This window comes from Aptenodytes forsteri, unplaced genomic scaffold (genome assembly GCF_000699145.1).
Source record: "Aptenodytes forsteri isolate BGI_AS27 unplaced genomic scaffold, ASM69914v1 Scaffold53, whole genome shotgun sequence".
Lineage (NCBI taxonomy): Eukaryota > Metazoa > Chordata > Aves > Sphenisciformes > Spheniscidae > Aptenodytes > Aptenodytes forsteri.
Genome location: NW_008795909.1, coordinates 8,748,488 through 8,766,326, shown reverse-complemented (window position 1 = coordinate 8,766,326; position 17,839 = coordinate 8,748,488). Strand labels below are relative to the sequence as shown.

The 17,839-nt window shown below is 52.0% G+C and overlaps 1 protein-coding gene across 2 annotated transcripts in view; it reads left to right on the top strand.

The window, feature by feature from the left end:
• The window catches only part of MTMR14 (myotubularin related protein 14), a 28,530-nt gene that overhangs the window by 10,206 nt on the left and 485 nt on the right, over window positions 1–17,839 (top strand). Inside the window, exons 9-16 of one of the 2 annotated variants that reach the window (XM_019473443.1) lie at window positions 527–612; window positions 914–990; window positions 1,240–1,276; window positions 2,744–2,814; window positions 3,451–3,500; window positions 3,720–3,858; window positions 6,634–6,810; window positions 14,611–14,766. In XM_019473443.1, coding sequence (XP_019328988.1) covers window positions 527–612; window positions 914–990; window positions 1,240–1,276; window positions 2,744–2,814; window positions 3,451–3,500; window positions 3,720–3,858; window positions 6,634–6,810; window positions 14,611–14,766 — 793 coding nt within the window. The remainder of the gene's footprint in view (window positions 1–526; window positions 613–913; window positions 991–1,239; window positions 1,277–2,743; window positions 2,815–3,450; window positions 3,501–3,719; window positions 3,859–6,633; window positions 6,811–14,610; window positions 14,767–17,839) is intronic. The other variant, XM_019473444.1, reaches the window with a different exon arrangement.

Below are 17,839 nucleotides of genomic sequence, written 5' to 3'. Positions count from 1 at the left end.
CAGACAAACGCGGTGGCTGGCCCCGCCAGCACGGCCAACTACAGACTCTGCTGCAGTAGTTGTGTTGGGACACACTGCGAATTTTCTGGAGAGCACAGGAGTTGTGCCCTGTGCGTGCCTCTGCTCAATGTGTATCAGTAGGAAGGTCAGTGAGACTGAAAAAGTGTTCAGTTGGAGCAGGTTTCTCTCTGATGTGGGGATAGATTGTGATAGTGGGTTGCAACTGGGTAGGTATATCTTCTGGGTAGCAAAGTGATGTTCATACCTAGTGACTTCATGTCCTGAGCAGGTGTCAGGACCAGGACAGCACATCAGCTGGGGCTGCTGACAACCCAGGACACTGAGCAATTTGTTGGCTGCTCTATTCAAGACAAAATGTTCTGGCTTGGTGGCTGAGCTCTGCTCTTGAGCCTGGGCTGTGGGGATGGAGGGTAGCTTGTCTCTACAGATTTACCATAAAGAAAAGTCATTGCTCTTGTTGCAACATCCTTTTTTTCCTTCTCCTTCCTACCCCTGCCTGGAACAGATGACAGCGGGCTCCTGGTGCACTGTATATCCGGCTGGGATCGAACTCCTCTCTTCATCTCCTTATTGCGCCTCTCCTTATGGGCTGTGAGTACCTGGCTGACCTGCTCTGCTTCTGGGGGTGATTGCTTGGAGGGTGAGTGACTGTGTCACCAGGAAGTGGTGGCGGAACAGTTAACGTTCCTTTTGACTATCTTGGCTTCAGAGAGGGTGTGGATTGGCTTTGATGTGGAGCCCAACATGCTGTCCTGCCATCAGACACGGTATCACAGGCAGGTAGAGCGAGATGCTCACCATGGATCACCATGACAGTTTTCAGTAGACCATGAATTCCCAAGTCCTGATCCCCAGGGCTGCTGCCTGAAGGCTGTTCTCATTTGCTTTGCAGGATGGGCTGATCCACGCGTCCTTGGAGCCATCTGAGATTCTCTACCTGACAGTGGCCTATGACTGGTTTCTCTTTGGGTAGGCACACTAAGTTTTACTTGCATATGCATCCCTGCGCAGCAGGGGAGAAGCCTTCAGGGGGTCATCTTTGATGTTTGCTCACAACCAAAGGTGGATGTTGGGGCAGCTCCCAATGAGCTGTGACAAGAGGGGCTGATGCCTTTTTTTACCTGGAGGCTCAGGCATCTGACCATTCTTGACAGCTCGTGCTCTTCTGCTGATTCTGGCTTCCAGCTTGTGACTGAGCTTCCCTTGCTCTCTTTCCAGGCACATGTTAGTCGATCGACTCAGTAAAGGAGAAGAGGTGAGTGTCTGGTCTGGGGCAGTGGCTGAGCACTGCTTTTTGTTCTCAGGGTACTTGTTTACGGTGGCAGCATTCACTGCCTGCTTCTGGTACTATCAGTGGTCTGGCTGGGCTCTAAAAAGATTGTTCAGGTGCTGGAAACATGAGGTAGGAGCCTTGCCCCATCACTTCCTGATGCATAAGGTGTAGGAATGCTTTTCTGTCAGGCTACAGTTTGATTGGTGGGTGTCAGTCCTGCCAGTTCCCCTGCTGTGCCGTTAGTGTTCAGGCCCCTGGTGAAAGGGTGCTAGGACTTGCTATTCAGCTCAGCAATGAGAAGGGGTGCTTAAGGCGCGTGACTCCTGGGAGCGTGGAAATAAAGCTGTACAGTCTTGTGTGCTTGCCCTGGGTGCCAGCCCTCCTGCCTGGGTGCTGCAGCTGCATGTGGCTTGCATGTCATTGCAGGCTCATGGCTTGTGCTGGTTCCAGTGTGTGTATTTGCAGGGTGTATCTGTGGGTGCACAGATGGGTCTGGGAGGCAGTTAAGATAAGTGGAACTAATTCTATTCAAATCTTTCATTGTTTAACAGCAAAAAATGATTGCTCTGACTATAGTTGCAGTACACTGCAATATCATTTTTGGATAGAAATCAAGAGGTGGGGAGTATGTCTAACCCTGTTGCTAATCCCCTGCTCCTCAGACTCTAACCTCTCTAGGGAATCCCCTGCCTCTGAAGAGCAGAGCCGGGACCCTGGCCTATCTTCCATCTTTCAGGGGTCCAGGGCCCCTCTGTTAGTATCGTTCCTCCCATTCATTCCTTTCCCAGAGCTCTGCTGGCTCGAGCCTGGCAGCTCTGCTCTGCTCTGGTGCCTGCTTGGCCAAGGGCGGAGTCGGTAGCTCCAACAGGAGAGGGGGTGCATGGCTGCCTCTAGCACTCCCTGCTCCCCTCTGCAGGAGGAGAAGGGCTCAGCTCTGTGCAGGTAGATGGGGTGGCAGAGGCACAGCAGGGTGAATGCCGCAGAGCAGACTGGTGCGTGGCAGGGCACGAGCTTGGAACCACGGACGCTGCAGGTACCGCATGCTTCCAGGTGTGATACAGCTGTGGAGCATGCAGCTCTAACCCTGCTAGTCCTGCTGGGTCTGCTGCTTGCCTGGGTGTATAAGCAGCTGCTGGGGGCCATCTCTTTTCCCTTCTGCACTGATGGCATAAGTACCTGCCGTGTGCTTGCGGCATGTGTGCAAGGCATTGATAAGGAGACTTGTCATACACCTTCCTTTCCGGGCCTCCCCGTGACAGGGAACAGAGGGTCAGTTTAACGTGTAAGAGAAGGCCCAGGATGGGATGGTGGCAGCCCATGGCGCGTTGGAGGCTGGTAGCTGCAGATTTCTTGCTATCTCCTTCCTGCCAGCACCTCCCCAGCAAGATAAGAGGCTGCATGGAGCCTCGGGTTCATTCCTGAACCGCTCTTCTCTCTCCCTTTGCTCAGATTTTCTTTTTCTGCTTCAATTTTCTGAAGCACATCACCTCTGAAGAGTTCTCTGCTGTGAAGTCACAGAGGTAAGGAGCCTGTGCCTGCTGCTGCATGGGCTGCAGAGCCCGGGAGCTTGTTAGTGCTGTTCCTTTGGGGAGACAGAAGCCCTGGTGTCCTAGCCCAGTTTTCTTTAATTTATTCTGCAACTCTGAAGGCTGCAAAATGGGGCCAAGGCTTGCGAGGTGCCACATTGTGCTCTGAAAAACTGTCCATGCTGAAACATGCTTTCTGCTTAATGACTGTCCGTGGCTGCTGTAGCACGGATGAACCCAGAGATGTGTGCTCTGGCTCAAGCAGGCTGTGCAGCAAGCTCCGTGAGGCACTGCTGGGGGGAGCGGGGGTGGCTGGTTTTTAACAGACCGCTAAGCATTAACCCCTTCCTGTTTCAGGAGGGTCAGAAAGAAACAAAGCTCACCCTGGAGGCTCTGAATAAGCACATGTCTGCCGGCAGCCTGTTGCCACCCTCTCAAAGCACAGGGTGTGTGGGCTGGGACTGTTAGGAGGGTCGGATACTGCACACCAGCCCCATCCCCTCCCCTCTGCCCCTCCACAGCTAACTTCCCCACCACTCTGATCTGCTGGGTGCTACAGAGATCTGGCTATGGCCAGCTTCCACGCAGCCCTGAAGCGTGGCTGAGGTAACTTTGTCTTTCCTTCCCCAGAAGGAAGAGTTTGCCACCTGGCTTCACCCTGGAAGAGATCTGCATGCTCAGTGAGTGCTGCTGCCGAGCATCAGCACCCCTGGGTGCTGGTAATGGTTGATCGCTTGGGGGCTTGGGTTCCCAGCATCAGGTGACTACAAATGGGTATGCTTTCCTTGGGGCCTCACAAGAATGCGGCCCCAGGGCACGTGGGAAGTGTATTGCTTAAAGGAAGAGAAAGTGAGCAAGATCGAGATGGTCTTCAGGTAGCTCTGTTTTGTTTTCTCTAGAGCAGAGAGACCGAGGCAGCACCACAAGTCTGAGCAGTGACTTCTCCCTGGGGATGGAAAGTTCCCCTGGAGCAGCTGGGAGCTTCACCTATGAAGCAGTGGAGCTGATGCCAGCAGGAGCGCAGGCTCAAGCAGCATGGTGAGGAGATAACCACTCAATGGGCTGCAGAACAAAAGGCGCAGGCTCTGAGCACAGTAGAAAAGCTATTTCTGAAGTCCCTCGCTCTCCGGGTCTGCTCTCTTTGGCATGGGTTCCTTATGGTGGAAAGAGGAATTTGGCTGTGAGAGGCTTTGCTGCAACTTGTGCTACAGAACTTCTGCACCAAAAATTGGAGACCGCCCCATGTTAAAGACTGTCAGGCTCCTGCGGGGATGCTCCTGCGGGGATGCTCCTGAAGTTTGTCCCTTGATGAGAGTAAAGCAGCTTTGTTCCATTTTCACCAGTTTCACTGTTAAACTTCATCCACAAAAGGATTTCGTTACTTTTAAAAGATGATTCCAAACTACGACAAAAATGACATTTGGCATCAGCCTCCCCAGGGAAAAGTGGAGGCAGTTTAGCTGCCCTAAAATGAAGCTTAATCAGTTTATGGAAGAGATTATACAGGGGAGTGTCTGCAGTTAGTGGTAGGTGGGCTGGGTGGCCAAGAATCCCCTCTAAACTTCAGCCCCTCTAACAGCACGAGGTGTGTGAGCTGAAAGCAGGTTGCTGCCTGCAGCGCTGCTTAGAGATACTTCTGGGGGAGAATATGAAATTGTCAGTGCTCCCTATTGGTAGAAGGTCTCATAGGACTTGCCTGGGGATGTTGGTGGCTGGCTGGAAGCGGGGACTGGGGAAGGTGTCTGGCAACTCTGCTGCTCTGGGGTGGGCGTTGTGCTTGCTTGTGGAGTTTCTGGTGCTGTTTGGGGATTTCAGAACTTTGCTGTAGGGTTGCCCCTCTCAGTTTAATTTTTCTCTCTTCTCCCTCAGCACATGTGAAAATGCTATTTTATATTGCAATTATTTTAAATTAAATCTGGGTTGTGCTGGAGGCAGTTGGAAGTCCTCTGGGACTGAGCCTGCAGCCATGCTAGGGGCAGCAGCCTTTCTAAAGCACATTGTGATTCAATTTATAAAATGCTGAAGAGGGGAAGAGAGAATCTTTCTGCAGAATCACAAAATGGAGATGGGGAGTCCCAAACCGCGTTTGCCAAGTAAGCAGCGCAGAGTCCTTTTTAACACACAGACCCTACCTATCCACAGCAAAGTGACTGCAGCAAGTAGAGGACAACTTTCCACTTGCCTGGCTGCAGGGTAGTAAACTGGAAGCATTTACGTTGCTCTGAGTGCTCAGGACATACAGATGAGATCCTGCAGCACAAAACCTACACGTGATTTTCACAAGATGTGAAGCGGCCAGAGCATGCTGGAAGAGATCTGTTGCACTTGGGTGTATCAGGGCTTGATTTTGTGACGTGTTTTCTAACTCTGGTTTGCTTTCATTCCTTGTTGGAGACATCAGGCTGTGTTGGGGCTAGCTGCTGCTACCATGGGGATGGTTTGGGCCCATGCTGTGGGCATGAGCTTGGGAAAGGGAAGGTTGTGAGCCTTGCCATGAGTGCTTAGTGAGGGGACTGCTCTCGGATGTCTTGCTGCAGGCTGTTGTGGCTGTGTAGTCTGGAGAACAGGTAGGGCTTGCTACAAGCTGGGTGAGCTGGACTGTGCGTAGCGTGAGTGGGGAGGGGATGTGCTTCATTGTGTTGTCCTGAAAACAGGTGGCCTCGAGGTCTCCTTGCAGGGAGAGTCATTTGGTTTTTAGCTTGAAACAAGCCTGTTTCTGCAAGCTGTGCTTGGAGATGTTGGCAGCTATGATAACATGAGATAAATAATGCTTGAGAGAGGCTGTGGTGTGATGTTTGAGGGTGGACACCTTCAAGAAATGAAGAGAGGATATCGTGCTTTCCACTGTACAATGAGCCTGTCTTTAGCTGCACTTGCTGACAGTGCTCGAGATCTCAGTCAAAGCTGAGATGCCCTTCCAGATTCCAGAAAGAACAGCATCTTTTCTCCTTGAGTTTGTCTGCTTTAGACTTTTCCTTTTTACTTGTGCACATAGGGAGGTCTTTGTCCAATTCACTGTGGTTTTGGAAGGGGAAAAATTCTTGGGACTCTTCCACAAAAAAAACTGATGTAAGAAAGGAAATCTGAACGTGGAGCAGCAGTGATGTGAATTAGTCCCAAATACGTGTGCCTGTTTGGCATGTAGCTGGATGGTGCTGTGAGCTAAGGCCTGACGCAGCAATGGACAGTGAATCGCACCCAAGCCTGAATGTGCTGGCTGGAAAAGAAGCCAGAGCAGTTCTGGGCTGTCGGCACAGACAGGGAGAGGGCTGAAACGCGCCTACATCTGGAGTGATTGTCAGCTCTGTGCACATGGTCAGAAGTGTGGTCAGCGGTGCCTGAAGGGAATCACTAAAAGGGAAAATAACACTGGTGGTGTGTCCCTGTCACCCTCATCAGTGCGCACGAACGCCCACCTGGGCTGAGCTCCTTGGCTGATACACTTCGTAGAGTTTAGAGCAGATTGAAATGGTCTTTCCCTGCTGGGAGGCCCCTTGCTTGAGGCATTTTTACAGCTAGACTAAACAAAGCAATCACTGTATGTGTGTGGGCTGATGCATTCTCCTGTCTCTTGATTTCCAGGTCACGTGGATGGTGTTCTATAAAAGAATGGGCTAAGATGGGTTGAGTTCAGTGTACCCCCGTCACTGAGCGGTTACCCGTGACTCATGGTTCCTTGGGAGGGAGGAGGGCAGGTTCACTGGGAACAAGAGCTTGTAGCTTCTGGGGTAAAATCCAGCCTGTTGTGGAAAGGCTTCCTAGTTGGAGTGTGTGGGAAAGCCAGCTTTGTCACCCAAGTCCTCCATCCCACAGGAGGAAGAGCTGTGCATCGTCACCACAAGCCATGCTCTGGAGCAGGGCACAGCAGTCTGAAGACAGGCTGCCTTCTGCAGGGATGGTCGAAGTCAAGTCCTCCAGCTCCTCCTCATCAACCCATTCTGATAACTTCCTGAGGATTGGAAGCAGCCCACTGGAAGTGCCCAGATCCAGGTGAGATGGGACGGAGTAGAGCATTTCTCAGCAAAATGAGTGTCTGGTAAGGAGAGTGCAGGGCTGCACTTCTGTGGCTCTGAGAACCCTGGAGCACATGGGTTTGTATCTGCAAACAGGCCTCAGGACGCCTGTTCCTGTCTAGCCTGACCTTGTGTGAAGTGCTGGCCATTAAACACAGAAACTCCTGCCTCAGCCCATTTAGAGGAGTGAGAAACAGTGCCGATAACAGCTAGGTGTTTGTTCTGCCTGTCCTCAGCGCATGCCTCAACTCCACGAGCTCCGGCATCTCTGCATCCTGCATGTTTGGAGCTCACAGCACTTTCTCTGTCAAATGCATCCACAGGGGTTTGAAGTGGCTGTGTTGTGTGGGGGAGGAAGCCTTTCAAACCAAGCAGACCTCATTCTGCATCTATCCTGTCCCCCTTTCCACCTGCTGACCTTCCTGACGCTGCAGGGTGGAAAAACTCTGGGTGCTGGTGGCAAAGCAGAGGTAGAATCCGCTGGGAGCAAGTTGGGAGCAAGCTGCGAGCGCCGTGCCAGCGCAAAGGATTTCGCCTGGAAGGCTGTGTGTTCCCGCTGGGCAACCGGGGAATGAGGACCCTGGACCTGAGCCTGATCTCATGCCATAACAAAGGATATTCTGGCACCCTTCTGGAGTCTGATGCTGTGGTAGGGCAAAGCAGAGTGGTGAGCGAGGCTAGGGAAGAAAGAGCAGAGCCTGTGGAGCAAACACCATGTGTTTAGGCCGACAGGGGATAAAGAGGCTCTTAGCTAAGAGGTTGCTGTTAGCAGCATCAAACACTTGTGTAGTCTCTGCAGGCTTTCCGATGAGTCTTTTTCTAGTGATTCCCTTCAAAAACAGCCACCAGCCAAATTTTAGTACTCTCTCATCACGTGGAAAATAAAATGACAAACAAGTAAAGCATTGAAAATTTGTAAGACTTTCTTACCAAGTTTCTTGATTCCAAAGAAAAATCACTGTCTGACAGTTTTCATAAATGATGCTAACTGTTCTCCCTGGGGAAAGAGATCAATAGGATGTTTCTGAGTTGTTGCTGGGGCCCACCTCTACATTCTCTGTAAGATGAAATAAATCTCCCGAGAAGAGAAGAAAATACAGCAGAGAAAGCAGCTTGTCTTGGGGGCTGCTTTTGTTCATGACGGTAATGCCATAACTCCTGTGTGTGATCTCATGCCATTCCCAAGACTTGAGAGGCCGTTCAGTGCTGGGCTGGTGGTGAGCTTGCAGCAATGCTGTGGAAGAAGCGGTTTATAATGCTTCAGCCGGACTCTGCGAGAGCGAAGAAGAGAAACGGAGTAGGCGGAAGAGCACCACGGGAAGGGGCTGAGCACACAGTCCCTGGGATTTGCGTTCCAGGGGCTCAGAGTTGGTAAAGCCAGCAATTATCTTTCCTCTGGCTGTGTCTGGATGACGTGTCTATAAGCTTTTGGGTGATTAGTGCCCATTGGTGTTAGGTGTTCAGAACTGGCACCCCCAGGGCTTGAGGCAGCAGGCAAGCATGGTGGGGAAGCTTGTTACTTCCAGGCCAGAGTCCCTGGGGGTGGCTTTTTCCTATGCCCAATAAATATCCCTGAGAAGGAGTTGCAGTATTCTGTCACTGTAAGAGGTAAACGTTCTGTGAATTCCGCCATAAACATTTTTCTGACCTTTATGATATCTTCTACCATGGCACAAAGCCTTTATAACCCTTCAACACAGCAAGGTTGCACCAGTCCACTCCCAATCCCTGTTAACTTTTGTGAACAAGGCACTGTGAAAGGCTGGGCTAGAAAAAAGTACATGATGGGGGAATAGGGGATAAAAGGGGGAGCAAACCCCTTGCACAGCCTGGAACCAAGGGGACAGAAGAAGGGAATGAGTTGTGAAGCCAAAGTGGTGAAATCAGCTGCACGCAAAGATGGTTAGCCTGCTACACTTGTGCTGGGTGGAGACCATACACCTGTATGCTCTCCGTCTCTGGAGTCACCTAGGTTTGCCCTGCTCTTCTTGGTGTGCAGGCTGGAGGAAATAATAATAGAGACCTAGACCCTTCCACCCTAGGGAGTGGGTGGAATTGTCAAGGCAACAGCTGAACTGAGCTGCTCTTTCAAACCAAGTCTTCTGGCACACTCATGCTCCTTTGCCTCCTAGTCCATTGCCAGATCAGTCAGACTGCCCTGCCTGCCTTCCCTGGGGTAACACTGCTAACAGCTCTGCTAGCTAAGGACTTGAGCAATGCGTTGCCTTGTCAGACGCTGACATGGCTTGCACTTTTTGGGGCCTGGACATGGTATGTTTTCTCCAGAGAGAGAGGTTATGTCACCCCACTTGGCTTTGGTCTCCCTGCTTGGACTATGTTCGTCTGAATTTGTCTGGTGAGCTCCATGCAGGTAATGGATTATCACAGTACCTTCAGCCACCATTTTCCATCCTGAAGGAAGAGTCCCATTTTGGGTGGAGAAGGAGTGTATCTGTGATGGAAGGAAGACGTAAATTCTGTTCCTTCACCCCCTGAAAAATGGTGGGACTAGGATGGAAAGGCTGGAGCACAGAGACTGATCAGGATGCCAAAAATACCTTTATCTCTACAGTGCTGCTGGCAGGTTAACAGCCAAGGCTGTTAAGATGAAGAAACTACTGTACTTGACTTCCTAATCCTCTGGCTGTGTGGCCATAGCAACAAAACACTTAACCACTGCAGCAGCAGTTGAGGAGAAATGGTTGCTTGTAAAATGCCAGCAGGCACCCTTCAGGTAGTTAAGTTCAGTTCAGCCTGTGTGCTGGCAGGCAGGGGAGCTCTGGAGGGAATGGGAAGGCAAGCCGGCAGAGGGAGATGAGCAGGGCCTGGGAGGGGAACTGGGGTGTCCTAAAGGAAGGAGTCACAAGTGTTGAGTCAGCGGGTGGGAGCCGAGCCCCTCTCCTGGACGGGCCACGTCAGCAGTCTGCTGCTGCCATCGTCTCGCAAGCCTGCCTCCTGAGTCCTGCTGTGATCCAGAGGTCCTGGGTACCTGTAAATCCCGGGACAGTTCTTGTTAGGCAAAGCAGTACAAAGGCAAATTCCTAGCAGTCTTCCTAGCTTATCCCAATGCAATGGTAAGATCACATCTGCTGAGGGCAAACATGCATGAAGATACTGCATAGATTATTTGCAGAGCAGGACAAGGTGTTTGTTGTTCTACAAACGGAGAGCTCTGAGTATGGCAGATAGCGTGCATTGAATTGAACTCCCTGTGTGCGAGTGGGTAGCGGCTTGCAAACCATGTCCTGTGTTTGCATTTGACACTAATAGTCTAAGCGTCCCATGACTGCAGAAAAACCCTGTATCTGTGTCAGGGATTTAGTGTGTGTGCACATAGCACTAATGTGGATTAGCAGCTGGATAATCTTTGGTTGAATGTGCTTTCACTAAGTCAATTAAATGAAATCCAAAGTACTGTGATCCGAAGAGTCGAGATCTGCAAGAGTTAAATTGTGGAGGATCTCCTTTGGTCAACAGTCACAGAGAACTGCCTTACCTTAAGGGCTGCAGGCGGTTCAGGTGTGGGTCTGGAGGGAGTGCAGTGAGCGCAGAGAGGGACAGGGAAGCTGCTGTCCCTTGGCTTCGGGTGTTTTGTTGGTAGTGATAAGACTGCATGCGCACTACGTGTCTTGCTCCTTACAGCCACCTGGCTTGGAAGGTGTATCTGCGATGTGACAACTTGGGATAGCGACCGCAGCAGGACAGGAATTGTTTACAGGAATGTTTTCTGGAATTACTGCACGACTATGCCACAAAATGTGCTTGCTGGCTGGCACATGACTGTGCTGCAATCAAAAATGGTTGTGCTCGCAGAGGACTGGCTGCTTAGGCTGTTACAGCACTTAAAACAGCCTGTAGATAGCTGCCTGGGATTCAGCCAGGGCTCTCAGTACAGCGCTCTGCCAAGTACTCCTTGCCAACATTTCCCACGCAAAGGTGGGAAGGGCTGCCCTTTACTCCAGGTTGCCACAGTCTGTCTGCGCGTACAGTACCTACTTAACGCTTCAATTTGAGGCACAGAGCATATGCTGGCAAATGAGCTGCTTCCCAAATAGTCCTAGGTGTGTAGAAATATGTCAGGTGAGCGGAGGTGGCACAGGGCAGGATGAGAGCCTAGCTGCTGGGCACTTGGCACTCGTCTCAATTACGTATTAAGAAAGGGAAGGATCCCTGACTGTTGCTCTGCCTCCAGTATTGGCTCTCCTCTGGTAAGCGAGTGTTCGTGTGCTCTGAAATACTCTATCTTGTGCAGCATGTTGCATGGGAAGTACTGACCTAATTAAAAGGAACCGTTCCAGGCTAGGAGTTGCCAGTTTGTGGCCTGCTAGAGGTCCTTCCTTGTGTGAAGGAACAGCTTGCAGCTCATCTCTGTTTTGCTAATCTAATTTTGTTAATCTTGCACTTTTGAGGGAGTTTCTTCCCACTCGTGGACCTGAAGAGGCGGGTGTGTGAAGCTCACTTTCATTCTCTTTCTGTCTGCCATTAGATGTCTGTGGCAGAGACAGTGACTTGAAGACTTGCTGTATCTCATCTCTCTTAACCACATCGGCTTTGCTGTAGTCGTCCAGCTGCTTCCCAAGACCCTCCACGCTGCCCTCGCAGCTAGCCAGCCTCTGGCATGGCTGTAACGTGTTGCAAACCTGTTCTTACAGGCTTGGGGACTGGTCCTGGTGCCCCAGCAGCCCCAACTTGCACCGAAGCCCTTTTTGGGCCTCTGCAGCAAGACTTTACAAGGAGCCTTCAGGGGTAGACTGAAGAACAAGAAGACTTTCACCTTTAGCATTTACTGGATTGCACTGGGATACAATCACCCTAGAGATATGGTCTTGGTCTCAAGCCAAGCTCAGCTTTTAAGAAGCTCTGCTGCCCTTGCAGTGCAAACGCAGGATTTCCCATGCCATGCCTTCCCTGCCTGTCTCACCCAGCCCTGGCCCCTGCTGTCTCTCGAGGCTGTTCAAGATGCTTGTTGGTTGTGACACTTCCTCAGGGGCCTCCCTTGAGACGGCGTTGGGGATAGAGGGGAAGGTCTGCCACGATATCTTAGCTCTGCTGGCTAGGCTCAAATATCTAAGCCAGGAGAGGGATGACCTGGACTCATTGCAGAGTTAATCAGTTTATTCAATTAATTGACAAGTGTTTATTCTGCTGCCTGGAGGCAAGCCACAGAATTGGCTGCCTTGAACTCCTAGGCTCCTGTGCTATTAGGTTAGATGTAACTTGACTAAGTTTGCACAGCTGCTTGACAGGGTTGGGGACCCCAGGAAGGTTTAGAGAGCTAGAGAGCCTCTGAGAGTCAGTCTTGCAGGAGGTACATGACGCTTTTATCAGCCTGTCCAAGAAAGGATTCAAGAGATTACTTGATCCACCTCCAAGAGGCGGTGTAAGATCAGTCTAATCTTAGCTGACAACCATGGAAGGTGACCAGCGGCTGGAAGCTGAGGCTATACACCCAAAGCAGGAAAGAATTTTCTGCTCACCTTCTTTAGCACAGACTCATCTGGCCAGCGTGGTTGATGATACTGGGCAGAGGGACATTTTTACTGTCCCTGGGGCCCTGGATCATGTCTTGTTCCTTCGCTTGCCACGGGGGCATAGTCTCCTAGGCAGACTCCTGATACTACTTTCCCTTTGCGAGAACTGCAGAGCTCTGCTCGGTTCTCTTCACCTTCACCTGGAGATCCTGCCATAGTCCAAGCCCCCCTCTGCCATCCAGAGTCTCTCTCTTCAAAACCTTTGTTTCTGCCTGGCCCCAAACCTATCCTCTGTTCAACAACCCATTACTTTTCTGGCAGCAATGATGTCCCTGTCTACTTTCAGCCCAAGCCCATTGCCTACAGACCTCTTTACGGTTTTAGCTCAAATTCTTGTAACTGCGTGTGACAGTCCTGTTTTTCCTGTCTGGCTGTGCTGTACTCTCAGGGAGGTGACATCCTCCTCTTCCCTCTGCACTGAAGCAGTGTTCCTCTATGCTTCTCCCTGGCTTCCTGCACTGTTCCCACTGTGCTTCCAGCACGGCACCGTGCTCTGGGCCCAAATGCTCTGCCTGTTCTCGTCCATCACGGTGACTTCCTTGGCTTTATCTTCCAAAGGCGGGGAGAGGGGTAGATGTCACTGAACAGCTGAGCCCTTTCCCTTACGAATTCCTTGCATCCCAGGGAAGGTTATCCCTGTCTGATCTCCAAAAGGTCTTTCTAAGAGTGTATGCTGCAGTTCTGCTTTCAATGAAATGCCCTCATTCTGACTACAGTGTTACATGCTCTAGGAAAAACACCTTTTTGCAAGAAGGCGTTCTCCCAATACTTAATGCTCGCAGCACCTCTCTGAACCTCACTCCTCAGTCATCGAGCAACCAGAGAACAAGAGCTATACACGGCAGGTGAAGCTCTGCTCTTCCCATTTTCTGCTGTGATGCCTTTCCAGAGCCTGAACTTCCAGACAGTGGTGTTACCCCCAAGCTGCAGCTGCGGGAACGTTAGCACTGTGATGGGAAGCTGACATGCAAGGAGCTGTGTGACGTCCCCTTCTCCGCTTGTGCAGCCAGCTCAGGACTGCATTTCAGACTTCTCAAACTTGGCGGTATTGATCAGACTAGTTAAATGGCAGGCTTGGAATCAGATCGAGATTGCAAATAGGTTTCCCACTGTGCATCTCCCTCCACCCTTGCCTTCCAGTCTCGCTGAGGTCCTTCTTGCTGTGGGAGATCCTGTCTTTCTAGCTGTTCTCCTGGTCTCTTGGGGAGCAGCTGCAGTGCGCCACTGCTATTCTTAGCTGTGAAGACAGCGTGCAAGTACCTGGCCCAGCAGAGCTGGAGCTGGTGCACTGCTATCTGCCCAGCAGATCTCAGATAAATTATCCAGAAGATCTTGGTAGTGTGTAATTGAGTAGCTCTGCCACAGGCTGTGCTTCCAGCTATGTACACTCTGCTGTGCAGCGGGGCACAGTAATTGCTTGCTCCCCAGAAGCCAAGAGCTCTGGGTTCGTCTCAAGTGATTGTGCCCTCTTCTCTGAGATTTTGGATGGACTCCTCAGATTCACTTCTCAGATTTCATGCTTCCTCCTTTCCTGGTGGGAGGTTGCATACATCAAACAATTATCCTCCCTTGGCTGTTTCTCCTATCCTAAAGATGTTTTGCCACCTGGTTTCTGGTGCAGTCCATTCTTCTAACACAGGAATGAAAAGGTCTTCAGATGCTGGGGGGGGGGTGGCTGCCCTGGGGACGTCTTGAGCAGTGACTGGCTCTGTCCAGGTCTGGCATTAATGCCTCAGGAGTGATCTGCTTTCTAACAGCTGCCAGACCAAGGATCTCTAAGTCTTTCTCAGCACTAACCAAGTCACAACCTTGATTCTCCGTCAGGCCTTGCCGCTGCTCTGGGATGTGCTAAGAGCTACAACAAGGAACGGGGATGCCCCTTGTACAAGCACGGTGTCCACATCTGTGAGGGATTCAGGGCAGGACATGCTGTTGCATCTCGCTAATGGGTTTCACAGTTCTGCATGGCCATCTGCTGCTTGCTGGCTACGTCCTGTCCGGCTCCTGCTGCGCTCCTGCTGCTTTGTCGGCCCCAGGCAGCTTGGCTCTCCCCTCGCTTTCAAAGGAAAGGCTTGGCCTGGGGCCCAGCCAGAGCTGCATGTTGCACCCTGGTCCCCAAGTCTCAAAGCTGCTGGCGCAGGCGTTGCTGGTGGTCAGCCCAGCGGGTCCCTGGCACCAGCGTCAGTGAAAGGCACGTGGCTGAATGACCTGACTGATCGCGCCGTCTCCCTCTCTCTCTGCCCCAGATCGGCGGACCATTCTCTGCCCGGATCTTCCGTTTCCACAGACTTTGGCAGCTGGCAGATGGTGACAGGGTGTGGCAGTATTCGGGAGCAGGCAATCCTGAGCGCAGACGCCTCTCTCCCTTGCAGCTTCCCGGATGAGTTCCCTAGCACTTGCCTGTAAGTGTCTCAAACACAGGATCTCTCCTTGGGTCCCTCGGCTGTCTGTGAGCACTGGAACTTTATCACCCTGGCACTTTCGAAGAAGCCTGGGAGCCTGTAACAAGCTGTCCTGTCTTCCCTTCTTTGATGCTTTCCATCCACAAATTCAGTCACTGAGCGCTCTTTGCTTATGCTGAACTCAGAAAGAAACCGGCATCTTCTCTGCCTAATGATGGGGGGGGAACTTTGCTTTCTGTAGGAAGAAGAGGCTTTCCTCTCTTCCCTGAAGACACATAATTTGGGCATAACTGAGTACATTTGAGGATGCATGCTTGTCAGGACAGGACTGGTATCCCAGATTTTCTTGCTTTTGGATCTCGCTCATCTCCATCTTCCCGTTGGGGTCAGATCCTTGCTGCAGTAAGAGAGGGGCTTTCCTTCTGTCACCCCGATTTTTGTCTGACCACGTGCAGCATCATTTGCAGGCGCTGCGTCTGGCCAGTGCAGAGCAGCGGAGACCCTGCATCCTGCCGCATCCTGCCACGTAAACTGGCTGGGAGGCAAATGTTCCTCCCCAAATAGAAAGTCACCTTTGTGGAAGCTTGAAAGACAGGAGATGCGCTTTAATTGCTGTTAGAGAAGAGGCTTGTGCCTTCAGGCTGCAAACTCTCAATCAAGAAACTGAAATGGCAGATCAGGGGCTGCCGCTAGCTAGCTGTGCTAGAGCTGTGCTGCCAAACGCTTGAGGTCCCTTACCGAGGTCTGAGTACGTGCTTGGGAGGCAGAGGGCAAGCAGTGAGAAAACCACCATCTCCTGTGAGACAGGCTAGCTGCCCTGGCTCGCCCTCTCATGTGGCTGTGCGTTGTGCTGCTGAGCAGAGCAGCCGCTCCCAAGTTATGATTAAGCTACAAGACCCATGAATTGGCGGATCGAAGAATTGCGAGGGATGTCGGACATGGCCTGGCTGAGATTTGCTCTCCTCCTTTCACGAGGACACGCTGTGCTGCTTCTGTAGTTGTTTGGAGATCGTTGAAGGAGTAGAAGGGACTGCAGGATGGGTGGCTGAAGCAGCGACTGCTTTACTGTGCCCTGAACCTGGCCGTGCTTGGTGGCTGCTGGTCACCAGCAAGTTGTTGCTGCCCTTCTTGGGGTTGGATCTAACGTCAGAGTAGGGAATTCAGTAGAGAGAAATGTGATTTGAAGTTGAGCTCTGAATCTGCCTGTGCTGAGACCATAGGCTCACGCGGCTTGGAGTCCGGCTGCTTGGGACAGCCGGGTTCAAAGGGAGGGGAACAGCGGTGGTGCTTCTCCCTCGGGTGTGCAGCAGATGCTGCAAGTGCTTTGCCCTGTTCAGCTCTTCACTGAAGCTGCGGGGTGCTCGGAGGCTGGGGACCGCTCGACTGCGGGTGCTGGGACCAGGCGCCGTTTGGAAGGGATGAAGAGTTCCCAAGGTGGTTGTGTTGAGCTTGACCCAGGGCCTCCACTCTCTCTCTGCTCTGCATCAGCTCCATTTGCTCAGGAGCCCATTGTGGTTTTATCCTAGTTTTTCGCAGCCCAGCACAGTATGAGTTTTTGGAAAATTAAATTCCATTTAAGTTCCCACTTTACATCTCAGCTGGCAGCAGCTCGATGAAGGTATGCTTTTCACAGCCTACTTCTTGTGCTTGTGTGGGGCTTGTCAGGGCTTACTTCGAGCTGGGGCTTTGACAGCCTCCTCTCATCCTGCACCCCAAGCTGCAGACGAGCGGGCAGGCTGTAGGAAGTGTAGCGGGGCAGAGTGCCGTGGATTTGGCAAGGAAGCGCGACCTGCCTCCGTGGTTGAACTGCTCAGAGTGAAATGGTGCAGCCGGTCTGCAGGGCTTGGTGTCGGGCAGTGGCCGGCTGCTTGACCCTGCGCCTTGGAGTGTCTCACTCCATGAAAGAAACCTAAAAATCTAAGTACAAAACCTGCCCTGTAAAGAGGTGCGAGAGCCAGAAGACGCAGGACCTAACGGCTGCACGCCCTCGCTTACCTCTGCATGTGACATTTAAGATCACTGTACTCGGGTGCAAATAAGTCCTGCTTTCATGTAGCTTATTTTTAATGCTAGCAGGTTTGCGAGTTCCACGTCCTAATTAGGTTGCCAAAAAGCATCTTTTTAATGTGTTTAGATATGTTGCCTTTTTCCTTTGCTCTCTGGCTTCTCTTTATTATCAGACACTGTAAACAGCGGCCCGGTTGGCTGCCTCGGCATCGCTTGCTGTTTATAGGCCTCCCACCATATCCTCTTGCTGCTGTTTCCGGACCGAAGCTGTTGGCTGTGGGTGGTTAACACTTCCATTCAAATGAGCTGTGCCAATTTATAGCCAGCCCAGGCGCGGGAGAGATTAAAGAGAATTTTTTATGGGGAAGGTGCGCGCTGTGCCCTTGAAGTGACCTTTGAGGAATGTCTTATTCTCTCTGGGAACCACCGGGACATCGCAGAGGCACCGCAGCAAGGACCGCTTCAGGCTGGAGCGCTTGGAACAGCTGCCTCTGAACCCTAGTCTTGCTTTCCCCTGCTCCCTCGGCTGAAATATCGCCTTCCCTCTGCTCTCTTCCCCCCACCTCTAACCAGGTGCGTGGATCAGTTGGAGAGGAGAGCAGGTCCCGGGGGAAGCCATGTCCTACTCTGCACGCAGCCCTCCTGCTTGCAGAGAGCAGCCGTGCCGGGGAGCAGAAGTAAAACGCTGCTCAGCTCTCTTCTTTCCGCGGCTGGAGCGCTCCTTGGGGCTTTTGTCACCTTATCTGCCCCCTCTCATCCCCCCTTCCCCAAAGCTGTCTGTGCTGGCAGAAGCGCGAGAGGCTGGGGCCGGTGGAAGCAAGGGACGGTCGCAAATAGGTTGGAAGTGACTGTCCAGGCATGGCAGATGTGGACAGGCTCCATCTGGGAATGCTGTGCGAGGAGGGGAGGAAGCTGGCACAGGGGCTGACGTCAGCCAGCACCCGCTTGGCGAAAGCAGCACTTTCAGAGGCTCCATGGGAGAGCGGAGCGGAGCGTTGGGTTGGGTTGGGTTGGGTTGGGCAAGGAGGCAGTGGCACCAGCTGCTGTAGCCCTTTTGGGGCGGGGC